The sequence below is a fragment of the Suricata suricatta genome, chromosome 8 (genome assembly GCF_006229205.1).
Source record: "Suricata suricatta isolate VVHF042 chromosome 8, meerkat_22Aug2017_6uvM2_HiC, whole genome shotgun sequence".
NCBI lineage: Eukaryota > Metazoa > Chordata > Mammalia > Carnivora > Herpestidae > Suricata > Suricata suricatta.
In genome coordinates this window covers 132,467,446-132,488,630 of record NC_043707.1, presented here as the reverse complement: position 1 = coordinate 132,488,630, position 21,185 = coordinate 132,467,446, and the positions used below count along the sequence as shown (strand labels likewise).

The 21,185-nt window shown below is 49.9% G+C and overlaps 1 protein-coding gene across 1 annotated transcript in view; it reads right to left on the bottom strand.

Moving 5' to 3' along the window:
- LRRC38 (leucine rich repeat containing 38) overlaps positions 1 to 4,601 on the bottom strand; it is a 39,319-nt gene extending 34,718 nt beyond the window's left edge. Inside the window, exons 1-3 of the mRNA XM_029945907.1 lie at positions 4,578 to 4,601; positions 4,132 to 4,258; positions 2,775 to 2,836 (exon numbers count right to left, since the gene is read on the bottom strand). Coding sequence (XP_029801767.1) covers positions 2,775 to 2,836; positions 4,132 to 4,258; positions 4,578 to 4,601 — 213 coding nt within the window. The remainder of the gene's footprint in view (positions 1 to 2,774; positions 2,837 to 4,131; positions 4,259 to 4,577) is intronic.
- Between the last annotated feature and the right edge of the window lie 16,584 nt (positions 4,602 to 21,185).

Sequence of the window (21,185 nt, the reverse complement as noted above, 5' to 3'; positions counted from 1 at the left end):
GCGGGGCTCTGGCGGCCGGACGCTGGGAGCTGGAGGGCGGCAGGGGCGGGGAGGGCGTGCGCCCGGGCGCGCGGGGGCGACGGAGCGCGACGCGGACGGACTAGGGGAGTCCGAGGCGGCAGGGACCGGAGAGGGGAGAGTCGGGGAGGGAGGGGCGAGGACTCGCGAAGGACTTCCCGGGACAGGAAATTAACCCGCTGGAAAATCCCAGGGAGAGGCGGGAGCGATAGAGGTTGCCGAGTGGCCGTCGCCAAAGCGTCCTCATCCGGAGCAGCTTTTTTCTGAGACCCGGTAATAAGACCTCTCGTTCGGACTTGCCAGGAGCGTTCGACGACTGAGTTCAGTTACGGAGCGCCCCCCACCCAGCGATTTCCAGAGGGCGTGCTGGGGGCGTGCGCCCTGCACCCCGGCGCCGCCTGGTGCCAAAGCGGGCTCCCCGTGCCTCAGCCGGGCCGCCAAAGGTAAAGCGACCTGGGTCCCTCTGGCTCTGCGCCCCGGGGCAGTCCTGGCGGGCTCTAGGGGCCAAGCCAGAAGCTGCTGACCTAGGGTTGGGCGGGACTCCAGAGTGGCTCCTTTTCCTACCTCGCTCCGCCCACCCGTACTTGACCCATCTCAAGGAGGCACGGGGGTCAGTGAGGCCGGCAGCTGGCTGCCCCCCCACCCCCGCCCCGCTGTGGCCCAAAAGGAAGCCAGGGCCAGTCAGCACTTTCCATGCTCGCCGGAGCTGGTCAGGAACCAGAATCCCCCTTGGCATGATCAGATCAGACCTGGCTGCTGGTCTAACAGAAGCCCAACAGAGAGGCACTGTGGCCAGGGGGCAGAGACCTGGCTCCCCAGTGGGATGGCCTCAGTTCCAGTGCCTCCACCTCTCTGGACCCCTTCTAGGATTGGAGAAGGGAATATGTATGATCCTGGCAGGAGATTTCCCTTCTGGGGGAAACTACCCCTCCCAAGCCAAACTCCTCTCCCCACCCCACCCCAGCTCATTTCAGAAATGTTGGAGAGGTCTCCACAGAACCACCAAGAGCTTGTCTTGCTGCGGGCTATTTTGATCCAAATACCCTGAAATTGATAAGCTCCCACGGAACCAAAATAACTCAGGGAACAGCTGTTGGGCAAGAGGCCCGGGGAGACCCTGCCCTGGTCCCTGGCCCCTGCACAGGCCCGTGGAGGCTCAGATTTTAAAACCCCAAGAGCTAAGCCTCAGCCTTTCCCCAAAGGTACATGCAGTCTTGATGCCTTCCAATGGATCAAAAACCTGAGCCTCTGGGGCTGAGCCAACAGCTCAACAGATGACAAGTGTTTGCCGAAGACCCGGGAGCGGTGGTGGGGGGCGGAGGGAGGGGTGCGGTAATAGATACAGAGTTCCAGGGAGAAGCCCTTGCGGTCCTGCAGCTCTTTTCCCTGCTTGGACTCCGGGCCACCACTCCAGACCCCCCGCATCCTCCTTGTTCCTCCTTTCCCAGGGTCCCCTGCTTGTCTTTATCTTCCCCCAGATGTAGGGGTTCAGCCCCCACTCTGGCATCATCCCCTTGAAGAGGCAGGTGCAGGGAGAAATCATCCGAATCCTCCTAGAGTGGGTGAAAGTATCCCCGACTGCATAAATGATGTGTTATTTTAATGGCAGACAAAGCACAGGCAGGTGGCAGAGTAAACAGGTCCCCCTAGTACAACTGTCCGGGAACACCTGGCACTGATCTGGTCCATCCTCCACCTTTCCAGTCTCAGGCTTCAGTTCAGGCAGCTCACTGCACTCCTGAGGAGAGCCTGTTTATCACCGGCTTGTGCCGGGGAACCCTAGACCTGCCGGAGCTGGACTCTGGCAGGGCCGAGCCCTCGGCATCACTGCTTTGGGGGAGCTGCCACTTTGCAAGTGTGTCTCAGTGGGCACCCGCCCAGTTCCTACCACAGTAGTCTGGTTGCCAGAACCCTGGCCTGGGAGTCAGGCTCCTGGACGTGGCCCTGGCCCCACCACGAGCCACAGAAACTTTCACAGGGCCCTTGATGTCTCTGGGGAAGCACTTCTTAGCCTGGGGTCCTCGGGCCCCTTGATGATGAACTCTTTTCAGAGTTTTATAAAACTCTGGTGAAAACTGGACCTTTACCTGTGAGGAGGTCACCCGGAGCAAATGCTGCAATTCTTGGTGATGAACTTGACGGTAGCCCTAGTTCTTCTGTGCTGAGCAGACACTGTCCCTCATGGATGACTTTGATTAATGAAAACACGGAGGCATTTCTCTTTAATAAATGCAGAGTATTTATTTAGCAAGGACTTAGGAAACGGAGATGTAGGGAGATAGCATAACCGAAGGGGCTGCTGGTAATGAAAATGTTAAGAAATAGCCCCTCCTGGCCTGGATTTCCTCATCGTGAAAGGAGGGAGAAAATAATTACCCTCTCCTCTCCCACAGACTATGTGAGGCCCGCGTGGAGAAACACTGGGAGGGGTCGGGATCTGAGCATTCCTTAGAGAAATGCTACATTAAAAAGTGGCCGTAAGTCTTGTTCTGGCAGAAACTCCTTGCTTCTTGCTTTGAGTGTTCCCCCAAAGTCCCTCGAATCTAAATCTAAGCATTTTTTTTGTTAATATCAAGACTCTGTTGAGGTTTGGGGGGGCAGGGAGGGGCCCCTAATGTTCCAGGACTCCTATCCCCTGGGGAAATGCAAACCAAATTGCCACCTCTGATTTTCCCCAGGCAAAGAAAACATAGCCGTGACCTCAGCAAGGTCGCACGGTGAGTCAGTGATCACGGCTGGAAATAGAACACAGGCACCCTGACTCCCCAGCTGCTCTGCTCGCCCTGCTCCGGCCCCAGGGAAGGGGGCCTCTTGCAGCCTGAGGGAGAATGTTGCAGGTGACGGGATCAGACCTTCAGAGACCGTCAGGCAGCTCCTTCTTTGTGATTCCTATTCAAGAGGTGGCAAATACCCAAGGTAGTCTGATGTTTTCAAAACCTGATGTCATGCCTTCCCCAACTAGCCAAGTAAGCTCCCCACTCCTCCTGTGCTCCCCGAGCACTTCCCGTCTTGTTTTAGAAGTGGCCCATATCTGTCTGCCCAGGAAGCTGGGCCTTGGGAGGCTATGTGGACAATGCCTCCCCTCCTGCCCGGAAATTTTCTATGTGGGGACCTGCTCCCTATAAACAGAAACAATCCAGTCATGAGGTTTTCTCCCTTCAGTTGGCAGGCTGACCTCTAAATTAGCCGAAATCTGAGGCCCTAAATTGTAAACAGGATGATGCCAGTGTGGTATGTGCAGGAGTCTGAGTTGAGGAGCGGATTCTGGGTTTGAAAGATGAGTGTGGCTGGTGCTTGGGTGATGTCATTTGGGTTCCTGGTGCGTATCGCCTCTGACGAGTGCCTGGCTGAGCTGGGCAGCAGGCGTGAGGACACCCCAAGGGCCCCAGGAAGAAGACACACTCTGGCCCTTTGCCTGGGACAGCCTGATTCCATGGAACTGGCTCCCGGCTCCACGGACACTGCTGTGACTCTGTCTCCCCAACCGAGCTCCTCCGTGTTCCCACCCGCTGCCGTTCCTCACTGCCACCACCAGGGTGCACTCTCGGCTGCCTGCACTGGTAAGCGGGGGACCCATTCTTGGGAGAGCTGCTCCATCTCCTAGCCGCTTAGGCTAGGGGCGATGAGAGCTCGGGTAAGCCTGGACCCACTTAGAAGAAAATCTCCGGCTCCTGGTTTCATCCCTCAAACCAGGAAACGAATCTTCAACCAGCCTAAATGAGAGGCAGTGGGTGGTAGTGGTTAGGAGTCAGACAGACCTGGATCCAATCCTGGCTCTCCCACTCATTGGCTCTGTCACCTTGGGCAAGTGGCTTAACTTCCTGAAGCTTCGGGTTTCCTATCTGTGAAATGGGGTCATCCTGGTGCCTATTTCACTGGGTTGTTATGAGGATTAGATGAGGTATCTGTCAAGTGCTTAGCAGTGAGACTGTCCCAACAAATGGCAGCCACATAATTATCTATCATTTCACCCATGGAGGTGGTGTTCTTCAGGTAATTTATTTGTTTGGAATGCCCTAAGATTTTTTGGTCGGTTTCCAAAACTCTCCTGTACCATATTCCCCGCTCCAACTGTAGACCATCTGAGAGACGCCCGCGTGCACACGCACGCACATGCGCGGACATGCAGGAGCAGCTCGGCTGTCTCCGGCGCCGATGACTTTGCTGGCGCAGCTCCCGGTGAGCGGTTCCCCAGCCACACCCCTAGTTCGCTGGCCTGGTTGGTCTGAGTGTGGGCAGACTAATCAGACCGAGGACGTGGGGTCAGTCCCTCAGCCCGGCACAAGGAGACATCTGTGCTCTGCTCCCGGCCGGTGCTCCTAATGCTGGCTAGCCATCCAGCAACTGGTGACCTTGGGGAGGGCCAGAGGAGGATGGGGAGTGTCTTTAGTGGGGGGAGAAGAAATGCAGAGCACACCTCCCAAGAGTCAAAGGCACCTTCACCCTGCGTTGTGACTGCAGGCTCAGGAGGCACCCCAGTTCCTCTTTGCTTGTCGCCACCCCCTCCTATCCATTGGCGAGGCATCCCTGGCAGCCCTTCTCTGCCTCTCCACTGTTACCTCCTTATTCCAAACCAGCGTCATCTTGCCCAGAAGCCCCCACTGGCCTCCCTGCTCCCCCTCTTGCCCAACCCCTGCCCACCCTACCTATACTCAAGAAAGTCAAAGGGATCTTTTGAAAACATACATCAGATCACGCCACCTCCCTGCTTAGACACCACCAGTGACCTTCTGTGTGTGGCAAACAGTCTTCTAACATGATCTCCCCCGGTAATGCTTCCTGCTGATGTTCTCTGACTGGGGACAAGGCCCATGACTTACTTCTAACGAGCAGAATATGGGCAAGTCGATAGATGCCATTTCTAAGATTAGGTTACAAGAGATGGTGACTTTTGTCTTGCCATCAGACTCTCTCTGTTGCCTCTTTGGTTTGTGTGTTGTGATGAAGCCAGCGACTGCATCGGAGTGGCCTGCGTGGTAAGCGAGTGGGGATGGCTCCAGACCAGCAGCCCATGAAGGACTGAGTCTTAACCAACAACCACAGGAGCAGCAAGCCACCACGCGAGCCCAGCCACCAGCCTGATGGCTGCCTGTAGGAGATCCTGAGGTGGAGGGCACAGTGAGGTCATGCCCAGATTCCTCTCCCACAGGAACTGGGAGATTTAAAAAAAATGTGGTTTGTTTTAAACTGCTACCTTTGGGGATAACTTGTTACACAGCAAGAGCTAGCTAATACATGGTGGCACTTGGAATGAAATCCTACCAGACCCTGTACAGTCTGGCCACACATGCCACTCCCACTCCATTTGGGGACCACTCCCCCTTTGGTGCACCACTCTCTGGCCACTCTGATCTTTTGTGCTTCTAATGCATCACACTCATTTCCACCCCTGGACTCCGTGCATTCTGTACGCTCTGGCTGGAACAATACCCCCCACCCCCAGTTTTTTGAGCATGGTTGGTGGCATTTGGTCATCGGGCTTTCTCAGCCACCTACGTAGACTGGCCTTCACTGACCTCACTCTCTCTCCAGTTACTCTCTATGATGCCATCTTGTTTTACTTTCTTCCAAACTTTAATTACCCCCTGACATTACCTAGCTTGCCTGTTACTTTACTTACCTTCTGCTCCTAAATGGAATGCCTATGAACTGCTGGTTCCTAGACTCAGCCCAGAGCATAATAGGCCCTGAAGAAGTGTTTAAAAAAATTTTTTTACATTTATTTATTTTTGAGAGACAGAGAGTGAACAGGGGAGGAGCAGAGAGAGACACAGAATCCGAAGCAGGCTCCAGGCTCTGAGCTAGTGGTCTGCACAGAGCCCGATGTGGGGCTTGAACCCATGAACTGTGAGATCATGACCTGAGCCAAAGTCAGATGCTTAACTGACTGAGCCACCCAGGTGCCCCCTGAAGAAGTGTTTAAGCAAGTTCACTGCTACCTGCAGGTGATGCTTCTCAACTAGCCTACCAGTTTCTCAGTGGCTTCCAGCAGTGTCTTATGTGAAGATGTCCACCCACCTGTGCTGGGGAGCGAGGACTGACACCCCTCCAAGCTGACCTCAGCTCTGCTCTCATGGAGGGAAAGGCAGCTGTGTGGATCACATAGTGCTCCCGTGACCCCCTAACATAGTTTGGGAGTTTGAGGCTCCTCCAAATACATTTCTAGTTCCTCTCCACCCCATCAAAAGCACGCAGCACCCATGACTGGCTTTATCACATCCACCTTTGAACCTTCACACACACCTTCATCCTGTCTTGCCTCTCACCAGCTTCCCAGTCTGGCTCAGAGAAATTTGGCCTCCTCCAGGGAGTCCTTCCAGCATTGCCCCCGACGATTCCCTGGTCCCCTTATCCTCCATCCTGGGAGAACAGGTGCCATGCCAGGCGTGGGGATACAAAGACAGAGCAGGCACATGATTTAGGGGCCCCTGGCTTAGGAAGCAGCCGTGAGAAGAAATAACCACAATTTGGTTAGAGGTTAGGACTTACAGATCAGTCTGTAAAACTCCAATTCATACTGTTTTATTAAGTGCACTGAACAGGGGCAGTAAAGTGGGTAGAGTCAGCTAAAAGCATTAGTCCTTGGGCCAGTCGTCCAGCATTCAAATCCTAGTTCACAGAGATGAGGCTGTGTCTCATCTGTAAGTAAAAAAAAAATCTCACTAAGCCTCAGTTGCTACGTCTGTAAAATGGGAACTTGTAGTAGCCACCTGATAGGATTGTTGGGAGGATTAGATGAAATAATATATAAGTCAGCCTGTGGCACATCTCAAAAGTAGCAATGTTCCAACACTGTCATTTGTTTGGACACTTCCAACAACAAATGTCTGCTGCCTGCCTAATAGTCACAAGAAAGGCACTGACCTGGGTCCTAGGGAGACAAAGATGGAGTAGACAAACTCCATCCTCAGACAACTCAAGATCTCCTTGAAAAGATGGGACACACAGGAGCAGCAGACAGCAAGCCGTTCAGGGACTCACTGCATACTATAACCGCCAATGTCACAGGCATTTGGAGGAGTCAGGGATGCCCAGGCTGGCATGCGTGGGGAGAGGTACATCTTGACACTGTTGGCCATATTTTCCAAATCAGATCTCGGAGCACATGGCCATGTGGCTTCATGCTTCCGTACCCTGGTGCACAGCGTTCCCTCTGCCAGTCCACCTGGCAGACTCCTGCTCACCCTTGAAGACGCCATGCATTTTTCCAGGTGGCCTTGACCTTCCCAGGTGCAGCCAAATCTTCTCTCTTTTCCATCTCTTGCTCCCCACACTTCTGTTGTTGTTCCTCAGACGTGATGTGGCAGTTATTGATGGCATGCTTGCTTGTCTCCCCCGTGGATGGTCAGTGAGCTCCAGCGTGAGAAGGAAGCGGTCCTGTGAGCAAGGACAGCAGAGAAACGTCCTTGGGAGCAAAAATGGTGTCTTTTCCATCTTTAAATCTTGGAACCCAGCATAGGGTGCTGCCTGGGGCAGGTGCCCAGTGTCTTTGCTGAATGAATGAATGAGTACACACATGTATGAATGAATGATTCTGCCATGTAGAAGTATTTGGAGCTTTCCAAAGCAAAGTGTGAGCTCAAGCCCCACATCGGGCTCTGTGCTGACCGCTCAGAGCCTGGAGCCTGCTTCAGAGTCTGTGTCTCCCTCTCTCTCTGCCCTGCCCTGCTCATGCTCTGTCTCACTCTGTCTCTCAAAAATAAATAAGCATTAAAAAAAATCCATGAAGCAAAGCAAAGCTCAAGAGGGATGGGTCTCTGTAATGATGCTACGGAACTATTTGTTCAACTCCACAAAGCTTGCAGATTGTTCGGTGGCCCCGTGGCTCCTGCTCCTTGCTTACGTCCTCCTTCACGACAGTAAGCACAGTGGTTCCAAGCACTCTCATGGACCGTTTGTAAGACTGCAAAGCCCTTTCCACTTATAATCACTGTTGGTCCTTAAAGCTCTTGTCATGTGTGCAGGCCAGGGGTCATTGTGTCCATCTAACAGAAAGCAGGACTCGGAGGGCTCCGCTTTGCACAGCTGGTGAGCTCTGTCAAACCAGGAGCAAGATTCCTGCCCTCCATTTGTGGCTCCCGTGTCCTCCGGCAGGGTTCTGTACTAACGGAAAAGGAGCACAGGGCTGCAGAGCCGAGGCACTGATTGGAGGCTGGCCCTCAGAGCCTGGCATTTGAAAGTTTATTTTGGACCAGCCACACATCTCTGATTGCGCAACAGAATTTAAGCTGTCCTCACCAGCTCCCCCTGCCCTCCCCTCCCTTTACCGCACACAGCCCTGCACGTGCCCCACGTGCACACCTCCGCAGGCCTGCACCCACCTCTCTCCCTCCAGGTGTGTCTTTCTGAGAGGGTAGATGGGAACAATAGTGTAAAGCTGCCCGAATTCTTTCTAGTAAATGCGGAGGCACATGGGAGGCTATTTTTATGGGAATTTGTATGTGATTTGCATAAATCTGCATGTATTTCCCAAAGCCATCACACTGAGTTCAGAAAGCAAGCGATTCATGAGTGAATCCGCTTCATTCATGCCAGCCAATGGCCAAAGTAGACACGTCTGCTATCCTAGCTGCCTTGGCTAATTTTTTCCCTGAAATTTCTTCTCATGTAACAGGAAATCATTTTCAGTGTTACTGAAGACGTCAAAGGGTGCAGAGAACATGATATTTTTATAATAATATAATTATATAATATAATAATAATGGTATCTAACATGGAGGGCTTGCTATATGGTAAGCATTGCTCTGTGAGCTGTAGCCATATTATCTTAATTTTTTTGATAGTCCAAATGTTGGGTCCCATCACCATCCCTATTTTACAGGAGAGAAAACTGAGGTCCACAAGGTTGGGGTAACATGGCTTGTCACGGTTTGAAACTTGGACATCTGGCTTCATTTATTTATACAGCAGTTTTGAGCTCCAGCATCTACCATGGGCTTGGTCGTCTCCTAGGCACTGGAAACACTGCAGTGAACAACCAAACAAGACAAAGTCCCAGTTTTCCCAGAGCAGGAGCGTGCATCCGTTAGGTGAAGGTTGGGTCACTGTAACAAAGAGACCCAAAATTGTATTAAATCAAAGAACAAAGGAGTGGATTCCTCTCTCAAGTAGTAACTCAAGGTGTGCTTCCCAGGTTGGTGAGCAGCCCTGCCCCTCACGGTCACTGGGGAGAACCCGGGTTCCTTCCAAGCCATTGCCTTCCTTGCTTGGCACCCAGGACACCGTCTTCACCTGGGTGGGGGCAGCATGGCTGCTCCCATGTCTGTGTAGCGGGCAGGAATGTGGAAGGGAGGGACTCCCACCAGTGTGCTAAAGCCTCGGCCTGGGGGCAGAGGTAACCATCAGTTTTGGTTTTTTTCTATGAATGAAACTTTGTCCAGTGGCCACATTCAACTTCCAGAGGGGCTTGGGAACAGGATCTGGCCAGAGACCAAAGAGGGTGGGCGAATGGAGCAAGCAAATCACTGTATTGGATGATGTCCCAGAGTGATAAGCGCAGCGAAGGGGTGATGGGGACAGATTTTTAGAGTCATGAGCTCTTAATCGCTATTCTGAACTGATCCCCCCAACCACACCCATGTTCGCAGTGATGGTCCCGAAGGCTTAGGAGAGCCCTAAGCACTTCCTGAACCAAACAAGACCAATTTGTGCCCAGCTGAGTAATCAGAGGCTCTGGCCAAGGAGCAGTCTATGGGGCTTGACCCTCATGGAGCCTCTCATGCCTGTTTTCAAGGAATTTTTATTTGTTGGTCATTTTAATCTCATTTAAAAAATGCCTTAAGGGGCAAGGGCAGATGTTGTCATTCCCCTTTGACAACAGGGGGAATGTGAAGCTTGAAAGTGTTCAGTTCAGTTAAAAAATAAACTGCATTGAGCTCCTATGAGCCAAGACACTGCGTGAAGAGGCAAATGGAATGTAGTTTCCCCAGATGCCATAGCAAGTAGCTTAGTGTCATATACAGAAATGTAAGCAAATAATTTGTGAAACATGCCATGATCTTGGCGCTTGGGTGGTTCAGTCAGTTAAGCGTCTGACTTCAGCTCAGGTCATGATCTCACCATTCATGGGTTGGGACCCCATGTTGGGCTCTGTACTGACAGCTCAGAGCCTGGAGCCTGCTTCGGATTCTGTGTCTCCTTCTCTCTCTGCCTCTCTCCTGTGCGCACTCTGTCTCTTTCTCTCTCTCAAAGATAAATAAACATTTAAAAACTTTTTAAACATGCCCTGATCAAAATGTGTGCAAAATGCAGAGTACAGAAGAGGAAGGGAATGGTAATTCTATCTGGGTGGGAGGGAATAGGCAAGGTATCAACCGAAGAGGTGATGACGGACCACAGTTTTGAAGGACAAATAGGAGTTCTTCAAGCAGATGAGGAATCTGTTCCAGGTAAGAAAAATACGTCTCAGAGAGAACCGTGTATATAAAGGCAAAGAGATCTTACAGAACACTTCAGAATTTGGCCACAAAGATTTGAAAAAGACTCATTAAATTTCTAAAATCAATGTTGGAAAGCAACCCAGGCCTCCTGATTCCCAGTCCCTGCTTTAATCTGACCCTCTTGAGCAGCTGTCCCAGGGTCTGGTGGTCCAATGCCTGGGTGTCGAAGAAGGATTTGAAAAGCCCTGATCACAGAACTACTAGTTCCATGAGTTCATCCAACAATACTGACTTCTAAGTGGACTTGACCATCACTTCTCGGCCTTTTGGCTAAGGTCAAGTGTAAATGACCGGGCTGGCCTAATCCCAACTGTGAGAGGGCGACTCGAGAGGGGGCTGTGGGGCAGCACCTGGGAGCACACTGTATATTTCAGGGTCAGGACTCTGGACCTTGTTCTGAGCTCTTGCAAGATTTTATGCTGAGAAAAGACACAACTGGGAATGTCTCTCAGAGAGATGGCTATGAGGACAGAGTAGGGCTTGGATTGGAGGGAGACGAGATTAGAGTCAGGGCAGAGAGTTCTAGAAGACTCTACAGCAACTCAAGGGGGAGAGGATGTCACCAGCATTGTTAGCAACCTACCCAAAAGAAAGAACAATCAAAGCCCACCCCAAACCATCTGGACCACTACTCTCAGCAGCATTATTCATAAATGCCCCAAACTGAAAATAACCCAAATGTCCACCAACAGGAAACCGATAATGCTTGCATGTTCGCACAATGGAATGCTATTTAACAATGAAAAAGAATGAACTACCGATCCGTGGCACAACACAAATGACCTCGGAAACATGCTCAGGAAAGACACCGGACACACAAAAGACCATGTCCTATAGGATTGCATGAAATGTCCAGAATAAGAAAATCTCGAGAGAGAGAAAACACATCTGCCCGCAGAAAGCAGTGACAGTGGGGTCCGACACACAAGTAGGGGAACATTTTTGAAAATGTTCTAAAGCTGGACCATGACGATGGTTGTACAACTCTACACATTTATTAGAAACCATTGAATTGTACACTTACAATGAGTGTAAGTTGGCATGGTAAATTATATTTTAATGATGATATTTAAAATAAGGGTGATGGTGGGGTTCCGACCTTTGGTCTGGGTAGTGGGAGATGAGAGGTTGGAAATCTCTTAAGGGGCAGATGTGAGGGACAAGTGTGGTGTGGGACATTTGCCCACCACCGGTCCCCCTGACCTGCCTTTGTAGAGCCCGAAGTCTTCTACCCTGCCTTTTCTCATCCTCACTACTCAATACCTCATCTTCAAGTGGGAGACTTGAGTGAAATGGGTAGATGTTAGTGCTGGGGGGACATAATTCAGCCAAGGTGGCTGTGGGGAGAAGGGGGTATAGTTCTTGGGACATGGCCTTAACTTCAAATGGACTTCAGGCTGGCGTGCAGCTCCAGGCAGAAACCAGAGACGCTGAGACCCCGTCATGTGAACAGTCTACTCCCCTTACCTCTTCCCAGGAGGACACGGGGCTCTGGAGCTGGGGAGAGGTGAGCTTGTACCCTGGTGCCATTTACTAGCTGTAGACTAGCTGCAATGGTGAAGCTTAGTCTTCTCATCTGTGAAATGGGCCAACATCCTTCCTTCATGTGACTGTTGTTGAGGATTAAGTAGAGGCCCAGCACATGGAAGTCCTTGGTAGGTGCTGGGCTTTGACTTCTCATTTTTCACCTACTCCTAGCAACAGCCACCATCCCCCATGGCTGTCGGTCTTCATGGGTCACTGGACTTCAGAGCCACTCATTTTCCTAGGTCTCCTGGCAGCCATGGACTCTCAAGAGTGCCAGACATCCCTTCCATAGTCCATCCCCCACTTCCTCCAACTTCCCCTTTACTACTGCCCTCCATTCCAATCGATCGAATGTACCAGCACCTGCTTTTAGGGAGGACCTGCTCATTTTTTAGTCCTGCTCCTGGGTAAAATTGGATTAATAAGCTTCCCTTACCAAGAAATGCCTTTGCATCAGATAAGGTCCTTTTGGAGACGCTGAGCAAACAGAATCTCCCAGGACCAACGAGCACCTTGTGGAACTGACCTCCCGGGGGTCTGGGGGACATCTGAATTTAGTGGCTGAGCATTTCACAGCTCTTCCTGCTTAGCACAAAGCAGAAGTCAGTAAGTGACTTTAAAAGCATATGTTTATGTAACGAAAATGGCCGAGTGCATTGAGGGGGTGGCCATACTGACAGTGGTGAGGGATGGCCTGAAGTTGGGAAGCAGTAGCTAGTGGGGGGCGAAGACAGGCAGCAATGAGGGTGGCAGGGTAGACTGAGGAGTGGGGGGCTTCTGGCTGTCGCTCAAGGCACTATGCATCGCTATATATGGCTGGCCCCCTCTCTGGCAGGGAGCAGGGATGAGAAAAGAAGGTAAGCATTCAAGGAGACACTGAAGTGAATGGCCAGTTGGTAGCATTTTGTCTCTGTGGTATCTCATTGGGGCTGCCATCAAGGTGGGAGCCACGGCGCTGGGTCAGCTGGGCAGGTGGCTGCCAGTCCAGGGGCACTCAGTGGCAGGGGCTCTGCAGATGCCCACAGACCCCACAAACCAAGCAGGCAGCCCAGCCCAGCCCGGTCACCAGCGTGTCCCTCCAGCAACACCCAGCTTCTAGGCAGAGTCTCTCACTGGTCACGTGGCCATGAACTCGCCGGACAAATCTTTACTTGAATCCTGTTGTGCATACATCCAGGCGCTAAGCCCTGCCCTGGAAGTGCAGACAGGCATCCCACGGGGTCATCTGGGGCCTCAGAGACTTTGTGCTCCGTCTGGAGATAACGCACTTATGCTCTGTCCAGTGCCTCCCTCTTGTGCTAGCAGGCGCCAGCCACCAAGCTGTGGTCCAGGCTGGGAGGACAGGCGGGGACTGTGAGCACCCAGCTAAGCTTGCAGACGGTGCGGATAACTCTGCCAGCATTTGAGTCCCAGCGCTGTCCTTTGCTGGTTACACGAAATTAGCTCAAGTTAGTTAAATGCTCTGTGCTTCATCTCCTCCTCTGGACTCATAGACCTCCATCCCAGGGTTGTGTGAGGATGAAGGGAATACTGCAGGCTTAGAACGGCACTTGGTAAGTGTGAGTTCTAATATACTAATCGTCTTCACCATTATCGCTATTACGTCCACGGCTGCTGCTGTTTCTCCCACATCCACTGACGCCGGACGATCTCCCTTCGCGTATTTCCTGCGTCCTTATCCCCTTCCTCGGCTGACCCCCGTCGTGGGCTAGGAGAGTGGACCTCATCGTCTTGGTGGTTATAAGACATTTCTCCAAGCTGGTGTCCTGTCTCCAGTCTCTGTCACCACCTAAATCTCGCTCAGGATTCCCACCCCTGTGGTCTCCCAAAGAGATCTGATCTTTGCCTAAAGCCTTCTGATGACCAGAGATGTGCACAAAGATGTTCATCGCATTATTTATAATGGCAAAACAAAGAAAGAAAAAAAGGAAGGATGGAAGGAAGGAAGGAAGGAAGGAAGGAAAGATGAAAGAAAGAAAGAAAGAAAGAAAGAAAGAAAGAAAGAAAGAAAGAAAGAAAGAAAGAAAGAAAGAAAAGAAGCAACTAGAAATATTGTCTTAGTCCATTCAAATTGCTATAACTAAATGTGTGTGTCTTATAACCAACAGCGGTCCGTTCATGTCTGGTGCTCGTGGGTCACAAATGGCCATTTTCCCGCTCTGTCTGCCCACGTGCAGGGGGCTAGGGAGCTTGGTGGGCTCTCTGTTACACAGGCGCTGACCACACTCATGAGGGCTCTACTCTCCTGACCGAATACCGCCCCCCCCGGAAGGCCCCATCTCCTAACACCACCACCTCGGGGGTCAGGATTCCAACAAGTGAATCTTTTGGGCAGGAAAGACACAAATACTCAGGCCATAGCAAATACCCAGCAATACAAGGCTCGGAACACAAATTGTGCAACGTTCACATAATGAAATGCTGTGCGGCACTTAGAGACCTTGTTCTAGAAGACAGCCCAGGGACAAGGAAAATACTAAGTGAAATGGGTTGTTTACTGAGCCATATGCACGGTGTGTTTCCAGTTTGTTTGACAGACGTGCACACAGAGAAAAAGGATGAAATATTAACAAAGCTTCTCTCTTAAGTGGGATTTTATAATCAGAAGACGATACGACGGCATACCTTTGTCTTTAGAGTTAAGTCCAAACTTTTTTTTTAATTTTTTTTAACATTTATTTATTTTTGAGAGAGAGAGAGACAGATCATAGCAGGAGAGGGGCAGAGAGAGACAGACACACAGAATCTGAAGCAGGCTCCAGGCTCCGAGCTGTCAGCACAGAGCCTGACACGGGGCTCAAACCCACAAACTGTTAGATCATAACCTGAGCCGAAGCCGGACAGTCAACCGACTAAGCCACCCAGGCGCCCCAAGTCCAAACTTTTATCAAGAGTCCAGGTGTGACCTCGGCCTGAGTCTTTCCACCCTCATCTCCAGCGGCTCCTCCCTCCTGCTCCTAAACTCACTGTCCATCCAGGTGCAGTGAGCACCTCACCCTTCGCTGGGGTCCCCCGCGCCCACACTGCTCCCTGGGCCAGAAGCCGCCTTCCCCTCACCTGGTCCCAGACACATCCTCAAATGCAACTGAAGGCTCCCTGAGTTCCAGGGATCTGCTTACCTGTCTGTCTCCCACACGAGATCACGAGCCTGCAGGGAGAGAGACCCTGACTGTCCCTAATCACCGACCCCGGCACATTTTAGGTATTCCAGAAAGGCCCGTTGTTTTACTACCTGGGCACTCCAGTTATAAGCCAGGAGCACGTATCAACAGTCTCGGGATGGTGGGGCACCTGGGGGGCTCAGTCAGTTGAGCGTCCAACTTTGGCTCAGGTCATGATCTCACGGTTCATGGGTTCGAGCCCCGTGTCGGGCTCTGTGCTGACAGCTCAGAGCCTGGAGCCTGCTTCAGATTCTGTGTCTCCCTCTCTCTCTGCCCCTCCCCCACTCATGCTCTGTCTCTCTCTGTCTCTCAAAAACAAATAAACATTAGAAAAAAAATAGAGTCCCCATGATGTCAAATTCAGAGAAGTACCATCTCGTAACCTGCAGTAATTCAGATTTGCATCCGGCCTCTGCTGGCTCTTCCCGAGTGACATTAAAGGGGACCCAGGATCAAACCAGGGCAACTCTTGAAAAATCCCTGGTTCTCTTCTGGCCAGTTCGCTCAGATCTGCACAACTGTTCCAGAACACCCCACGCTCGGAATCCCTTACCCTCAATGGTCCCGGAGGCCTCGGAGGCCCAACCCTTTCCATCTTTCCCTGTCCTGCTTCCGGCTTGTCTCTACTCCTGGCCCCAATTTGGTCTCTCGAGAGCTGAGAAGAGACAGCCCGCTCCCCCAGAAGGTGAGAAAGAGGGAGAAGCTGACCGGGCAAAAACAGAACTTGTCTTCAGCTCCCAGGGCCAGGGAGGCGGGAAGGGACTTGTCCTTTGGAGCCCTAGCTCCCTGGGGTGCATCCTGTCAGTGATGGGTTAAACACAGATGCAACACTGGTTCAGAAAGGGGCTGGGTGCCGCGCGGAGCGGCTAAGGCCACCGCCGGCCACAGCACTGCACGGGCTCCCAGGGGGTGATGTTTCCTGCTACGTAGAGGGACCCGACCCGTTCTCAGCCCCCTCACTAGGGAAGAAGAGAAGCTGGGAGGAATCGAGTGTGCCTCACACAGCCCTTCTCTCTCTCCGGTAGGAGCTGTGCTCCTCAGAACCGGGGATTTGCAGGGGCAGCTCTGCCTTGCAGGGGGAGGTCCATGCTGGCGCAACTCCACCCACATCTCTGGACACACCTGCCTTTCTCCATCACAGGATGCCAGCTTCTCCTAAGTCAGCTTTCTTAATAATAAAGAGAATGTCCCAGCTTTTTGTCTACTGACGGCTCTCTTACTCTCCATTTATTGAGAACCCAGGTCCGAGGGAGGGAAAGCATTTTTCCAGTCTCCGTGAACCCTACCACCTTCCCGCCCCTGTCTCCCTCTTTGCGTGTCTGTGACGGGAAAGCTCGGTCAGCACACACTCTATTCTCTTACTTTCTTCTCTAAGCCGATGACAGTCCTCACCATCGCTTGCCAAAGCAACCCTCTTCCTCCCTGGGCATCAGGGATAGTTAGGAAATCCCTGGTGTCATTTCCCTCCAGCTTTTATCAGTTGGCTCTTGCTTGTTTTCTGGCTGAGTTCAAATCTGACTCTTCCAGATGCCGTAGGAGGCTAGCCAGTGGTCTCTCCCACTGTGCCCCAGCCTGCTGGTCCCGGCACAGGATTTCAGTGAGTGCTTCAAGTTCACTGCAAGGATTGGAGGGGATGATATCTATGGGGCTCCTGGTACATTCTGCAACATGTTGCAAACGTGAGGTCTCCTTCCCCCACGCCTCTGAAGCCCAGGACGTACCCGTCCCTCATGAGTATGAGAGGGCAGAAAGTTAGATGCACCTGTTTCCCACGGAGAATGTTCCCTCTCTCAGATGTCATGATAAATCAGATGAGTCCCAAGTTCTTCGGGAGATGGGGAGGGTGCACTTTATACCGGTGCTTTTGTGGAAGTCCTACTGGATTAATTACCCAGAAGACGATGTGTATTTCTTGGCAAGCATTCAAGGAAGTCATTGATTATTTGTGTGCCAAGAGGTTTTGTTCTGAATTTTCTCCAGTGTACTCTAAACAAGTGTCGTTTTGTTTATTTGTTCAAACATTAGACAACTCGGTTCCCCGACTGGACTTTGGGGGACAAGCTTTGAGGACTATAGTGCAGACTGATTTCTGAGTGGGGAAAATGAATTCATTTCAATGGACAGATGGAAATAAATTGCACCAGTTCTGAGCAAGCAGTCTCTTGCTCATTTATCCTGCCTTTTCCATGAAGTGTCATTCCCCATAGCTTCAATGCTGCCAGAATTGTGTTTCTGGGGCTGGATAATTTATGGCGGCTCCAGTGAGTTGGTAACATTTGGGGGGGAATCTTTGAAGCAAGTTACCCATTTAAGTTGGGCCCTATTATTCTAGAAATGTAGAACAACCAGTGACATGCTGGTAAATGTTCATCATGGGCTCTCCAGAAAACCAAAACCAAAACTATGCCAATATTTAGGCACATAAATAAGAAAAAATTTGGGGCACCTGGGTGACTCAGTCAGTTAAGCACCCTACTTAGGTTCAGGTCATGATCTCATGGTTCGTGAGTTTGAGCCCCACATCCAGCTCTGTGCTGACAGCTCAGAGCCTGGAGCCTGCTTCGGATTCTATGTCTCCCTCTCTCTCTGCCTCTCCCCCATTTGTGCTGTCTCTCTCTCGAAAATAAATAAACTTAAAAAAGAAAACTACCCTGCCATAAGTAAAATTTTTTCCTACATTAAGGATGGATAGCACATAATTTACAAATTATGTCACACAATATTTTTATCATATATTCCATACAGCCAACTGATTCTTGCAAAACAGGTTCACTGATGTCTGTAGAACTCTTATCTGTCGCAATCCAGGGGGTGCAATTCAACCATGTTGGCAGAATGACTGCTTGATCTGCCTCCACAGAGAAGCTGCTTGTATCTTTGATGATGGACTGTAGTTCCGACGTGAATATTGACCGATTTCTTGATTTGCACTGATGAGTAAAATAAAAGTAAAATGATGTCTACATGTGGAAACTTCATTTAATAAGGTGAGCAACTTCTTTTCTGAATCAGGTAGTGGTTTTCAAGTACTAGAAGATTTCCTTGGTTTTAGAGACAATGGTCACAGACAGAGCACGCGTTTCAGTTTATCGTTGTATTTATGATGGCTAAATAATGCATTAACTATTTTAGTAGCATCGTTAATGTATTTTCCATCACTTTTTAAAGTCTATGTAATTTATTTTAATTTTTTTAAATCCACACAATTAAAAACTTGATATGTGGTGTTTTCCAGTTTCTGTGGTGTAGATAATTTGTCTCACAGCCGATTTCAAGCTACGAATGTGAAGTCACTTGGTGTGGAATCGAGTAGCACATGTGTAACAGAATTTCTACCGTAGAGAGGTAGTAGTAGCTATAAATAAACTCAAGAGCACAGATAATAGTAAAATGTGGCAAAATAATGAGGAAATGGTAAGTTTTATGTATTTATTACCTTTTCTTTCTTTTTTATGTTTACTTTTAAAAGGTTTTACTTATTTATTTGAGAGAAAGAAAACAAGTGGAGGAGGGGCAGAGAGAGAGAGGAGAGAGAATCCCAAGCAGGCTCCATGCTGACAGCAGAGAGTCTGATGTGGGACTTGAACCCATGAACCATGAGATCATGACCTGAGCTGAAGTCAGATGCTCAACTGCCTAAGCCACCCAGGCACCCCTTTTCTTCCTTTTTTAAACCACTTTAACCCTTTCTGTCTACATGTCAGTAGCATTCAGTATTTCACAATGTTGTACAACCAGCACCGCTGTTCAGTTCCAGAACCTTTTCATCGCCCCAAATGGAAACCCCACATCCATTAAGCAGCCATTTCCCACCTCGTTCCACTAATCTGCTTTCTGTCTCTATGGATTTGTTTATGCTGGATCTTTATGTAAATGTCTGGCATCTTTCACTTAAGTTGATGTTTTCTTTTCTTTTTTAATTTTTTTATGTTTATTTATAATTGAGACAGAGAGAAAACAGAGCATGAGTGGGGGGAGGGGCAGAGAGAGTGGGACACACAGAGTCTGAAGCAGGCTTCAGGCTCTGAGCTGTCAGCACAGAGCTCAACGCTGGGCTCGAACCCGCAAACTGTTAGATCATGACCTGAGCTGAAGTCAGACGCTTAACTGACTGAGCCCCCCAGGCGCCCCTCAGATGACGTTTTCCAAGGTCATCCATACTGGAGCAAGGGTCAGTAGTCACTCCTTGTTATGGCTGACTAATAGTCCACTCTTCAGATAGACAACATTTTATGTATCCCTTTAACCACTGATAGACATTTGGGATGTTTCCACCTTTTAGCTATGGTGAATGGCATTGCTATGAACATTTGTGATCACCTTCATTTTTAATATAACTTACTTCATTGTAAGTTTGTATAATTTCATTTTTAATAATGGTTGTATTGGGCACCTGGTAGAGCATGCACCTCTTCATCTCAGGCTCGTGAGTTCAAGCCCCATGTTCGGTGTGGAGCCTCCTTACAATAAAAATAACAATGAAAATTAATAATAATTATTATAATCTACTCCTGAAAACATTATTGCACTATATGCTAACTAACTTGGATGTAAATTCAACATAAAATAATAAACTAGAAAAAAGAATGAAATCTTTCCATTTGCAATGACAGGGATGGAGCTAGAGAGTATTATACTAAGACCAACACCGTAGGATTTCACTCCTATGTGGAATTTAAGAAATGAAAGAAACAGGGTGAGGGGGAAAGAGAGGAAAACCAAGAAACAGTCTTTAACTATAGAGAACAAACTGATGGTTATGGAGGGGTTAAATGGTTAAATAGGTGACGGGAAGGCACTTGTTAGGATGAGTACTGGGTGTTGTAGGTAAGTGTTGAATTACTAATATTATGCTGTAATTAGTATTACTAATATTACATTGTGTGTTAATGAACTGGAATTTAAAACAATTTTTAAAAATTTTTTTAATGTTTTATTTATTTTTGAGACAAAGACACAGAGCATGAGAGGGGGAGGGGCAGGGAGACAGGAAGACACAGAATCCGAAGCAGGCTCCAGGCTCTGAGCTGTCAGCACAGAGCCCGACACGGGGCTCGAATCCACAAACGTGAGATCATGACCTGAGCCAAAGTCGGAGGTTTTACCGACGGAGCCACCCAGGCGCCCCTAAAACAATTTTTTAACATTTATTTATTTTTGAGAGACAGTGAGACAGAGCATGAGTGGGGGATGGGCAGAGAGAGAGAAGAGGGATACAAAATGTGAAGCAGGCTCCAGGCTCTGAGCTGTCAGCACAGAGGCCCACGTGGGACTTGAACTCATGGACCTTGAGATCACAACTTGAGCTGAAGTCGGACACTGAACTGTCTGAGCCACTCAGGCGCCCCTTAACTAACTGGAATTTAAATAAAAAACTTAAAACTAATAATAATAATGGTTGTATTCACCAAGCAACTTGCAAATTTCCTGAATGTTTAAAGATAGGCCTTTGGGAGCAGGCCGGGGCTGGCTGCAGCCCTCTCTGTTGGCTCTTACTTTCTACCAGCAGATCTGTGTTCCGGATCAGTGCAGTCTCCTCCTTGCTTTGTCATTTTGAGCAGGTCACTAAGCTCTCTTGTCTTTGGTCTCATCTCCAGAATGAGCTTCTTGGGCTAGATGATGTCTAAGGTCTCTTCCTGGGGCGCCTTCTCTCTAATCAGCGGCCGTGCTGCATTGACAGGTGAAACAAGACTGCGGTAACCCACCTGCCAGCAGTTCAGGGGCTGAGTGTCGTGCTTCTACAGGTCAGGGTCATTGGCTCCACACCCCTAGACCCCACCATGCCTTCTTTTCTTCTCTTCCCAACAGTTTTCCTGGTGGAAATTCGGACCCTCCCCAATTCTCAACCCCATGTTTTGGGTTCTGACTTGATGAACATTCTCTCCTTGACCACTCAGGCTCCTCTGAGCTCTTCTCCACTGGACCCCGTGCTTGAGGATGTACTTAAGTGTCCAATGTTAGCAAGACTCTTGCTTCATTAATGTAGCCAGAATTCCTATCCTCGGTGGTACACACACACACACACACACACACACACTGC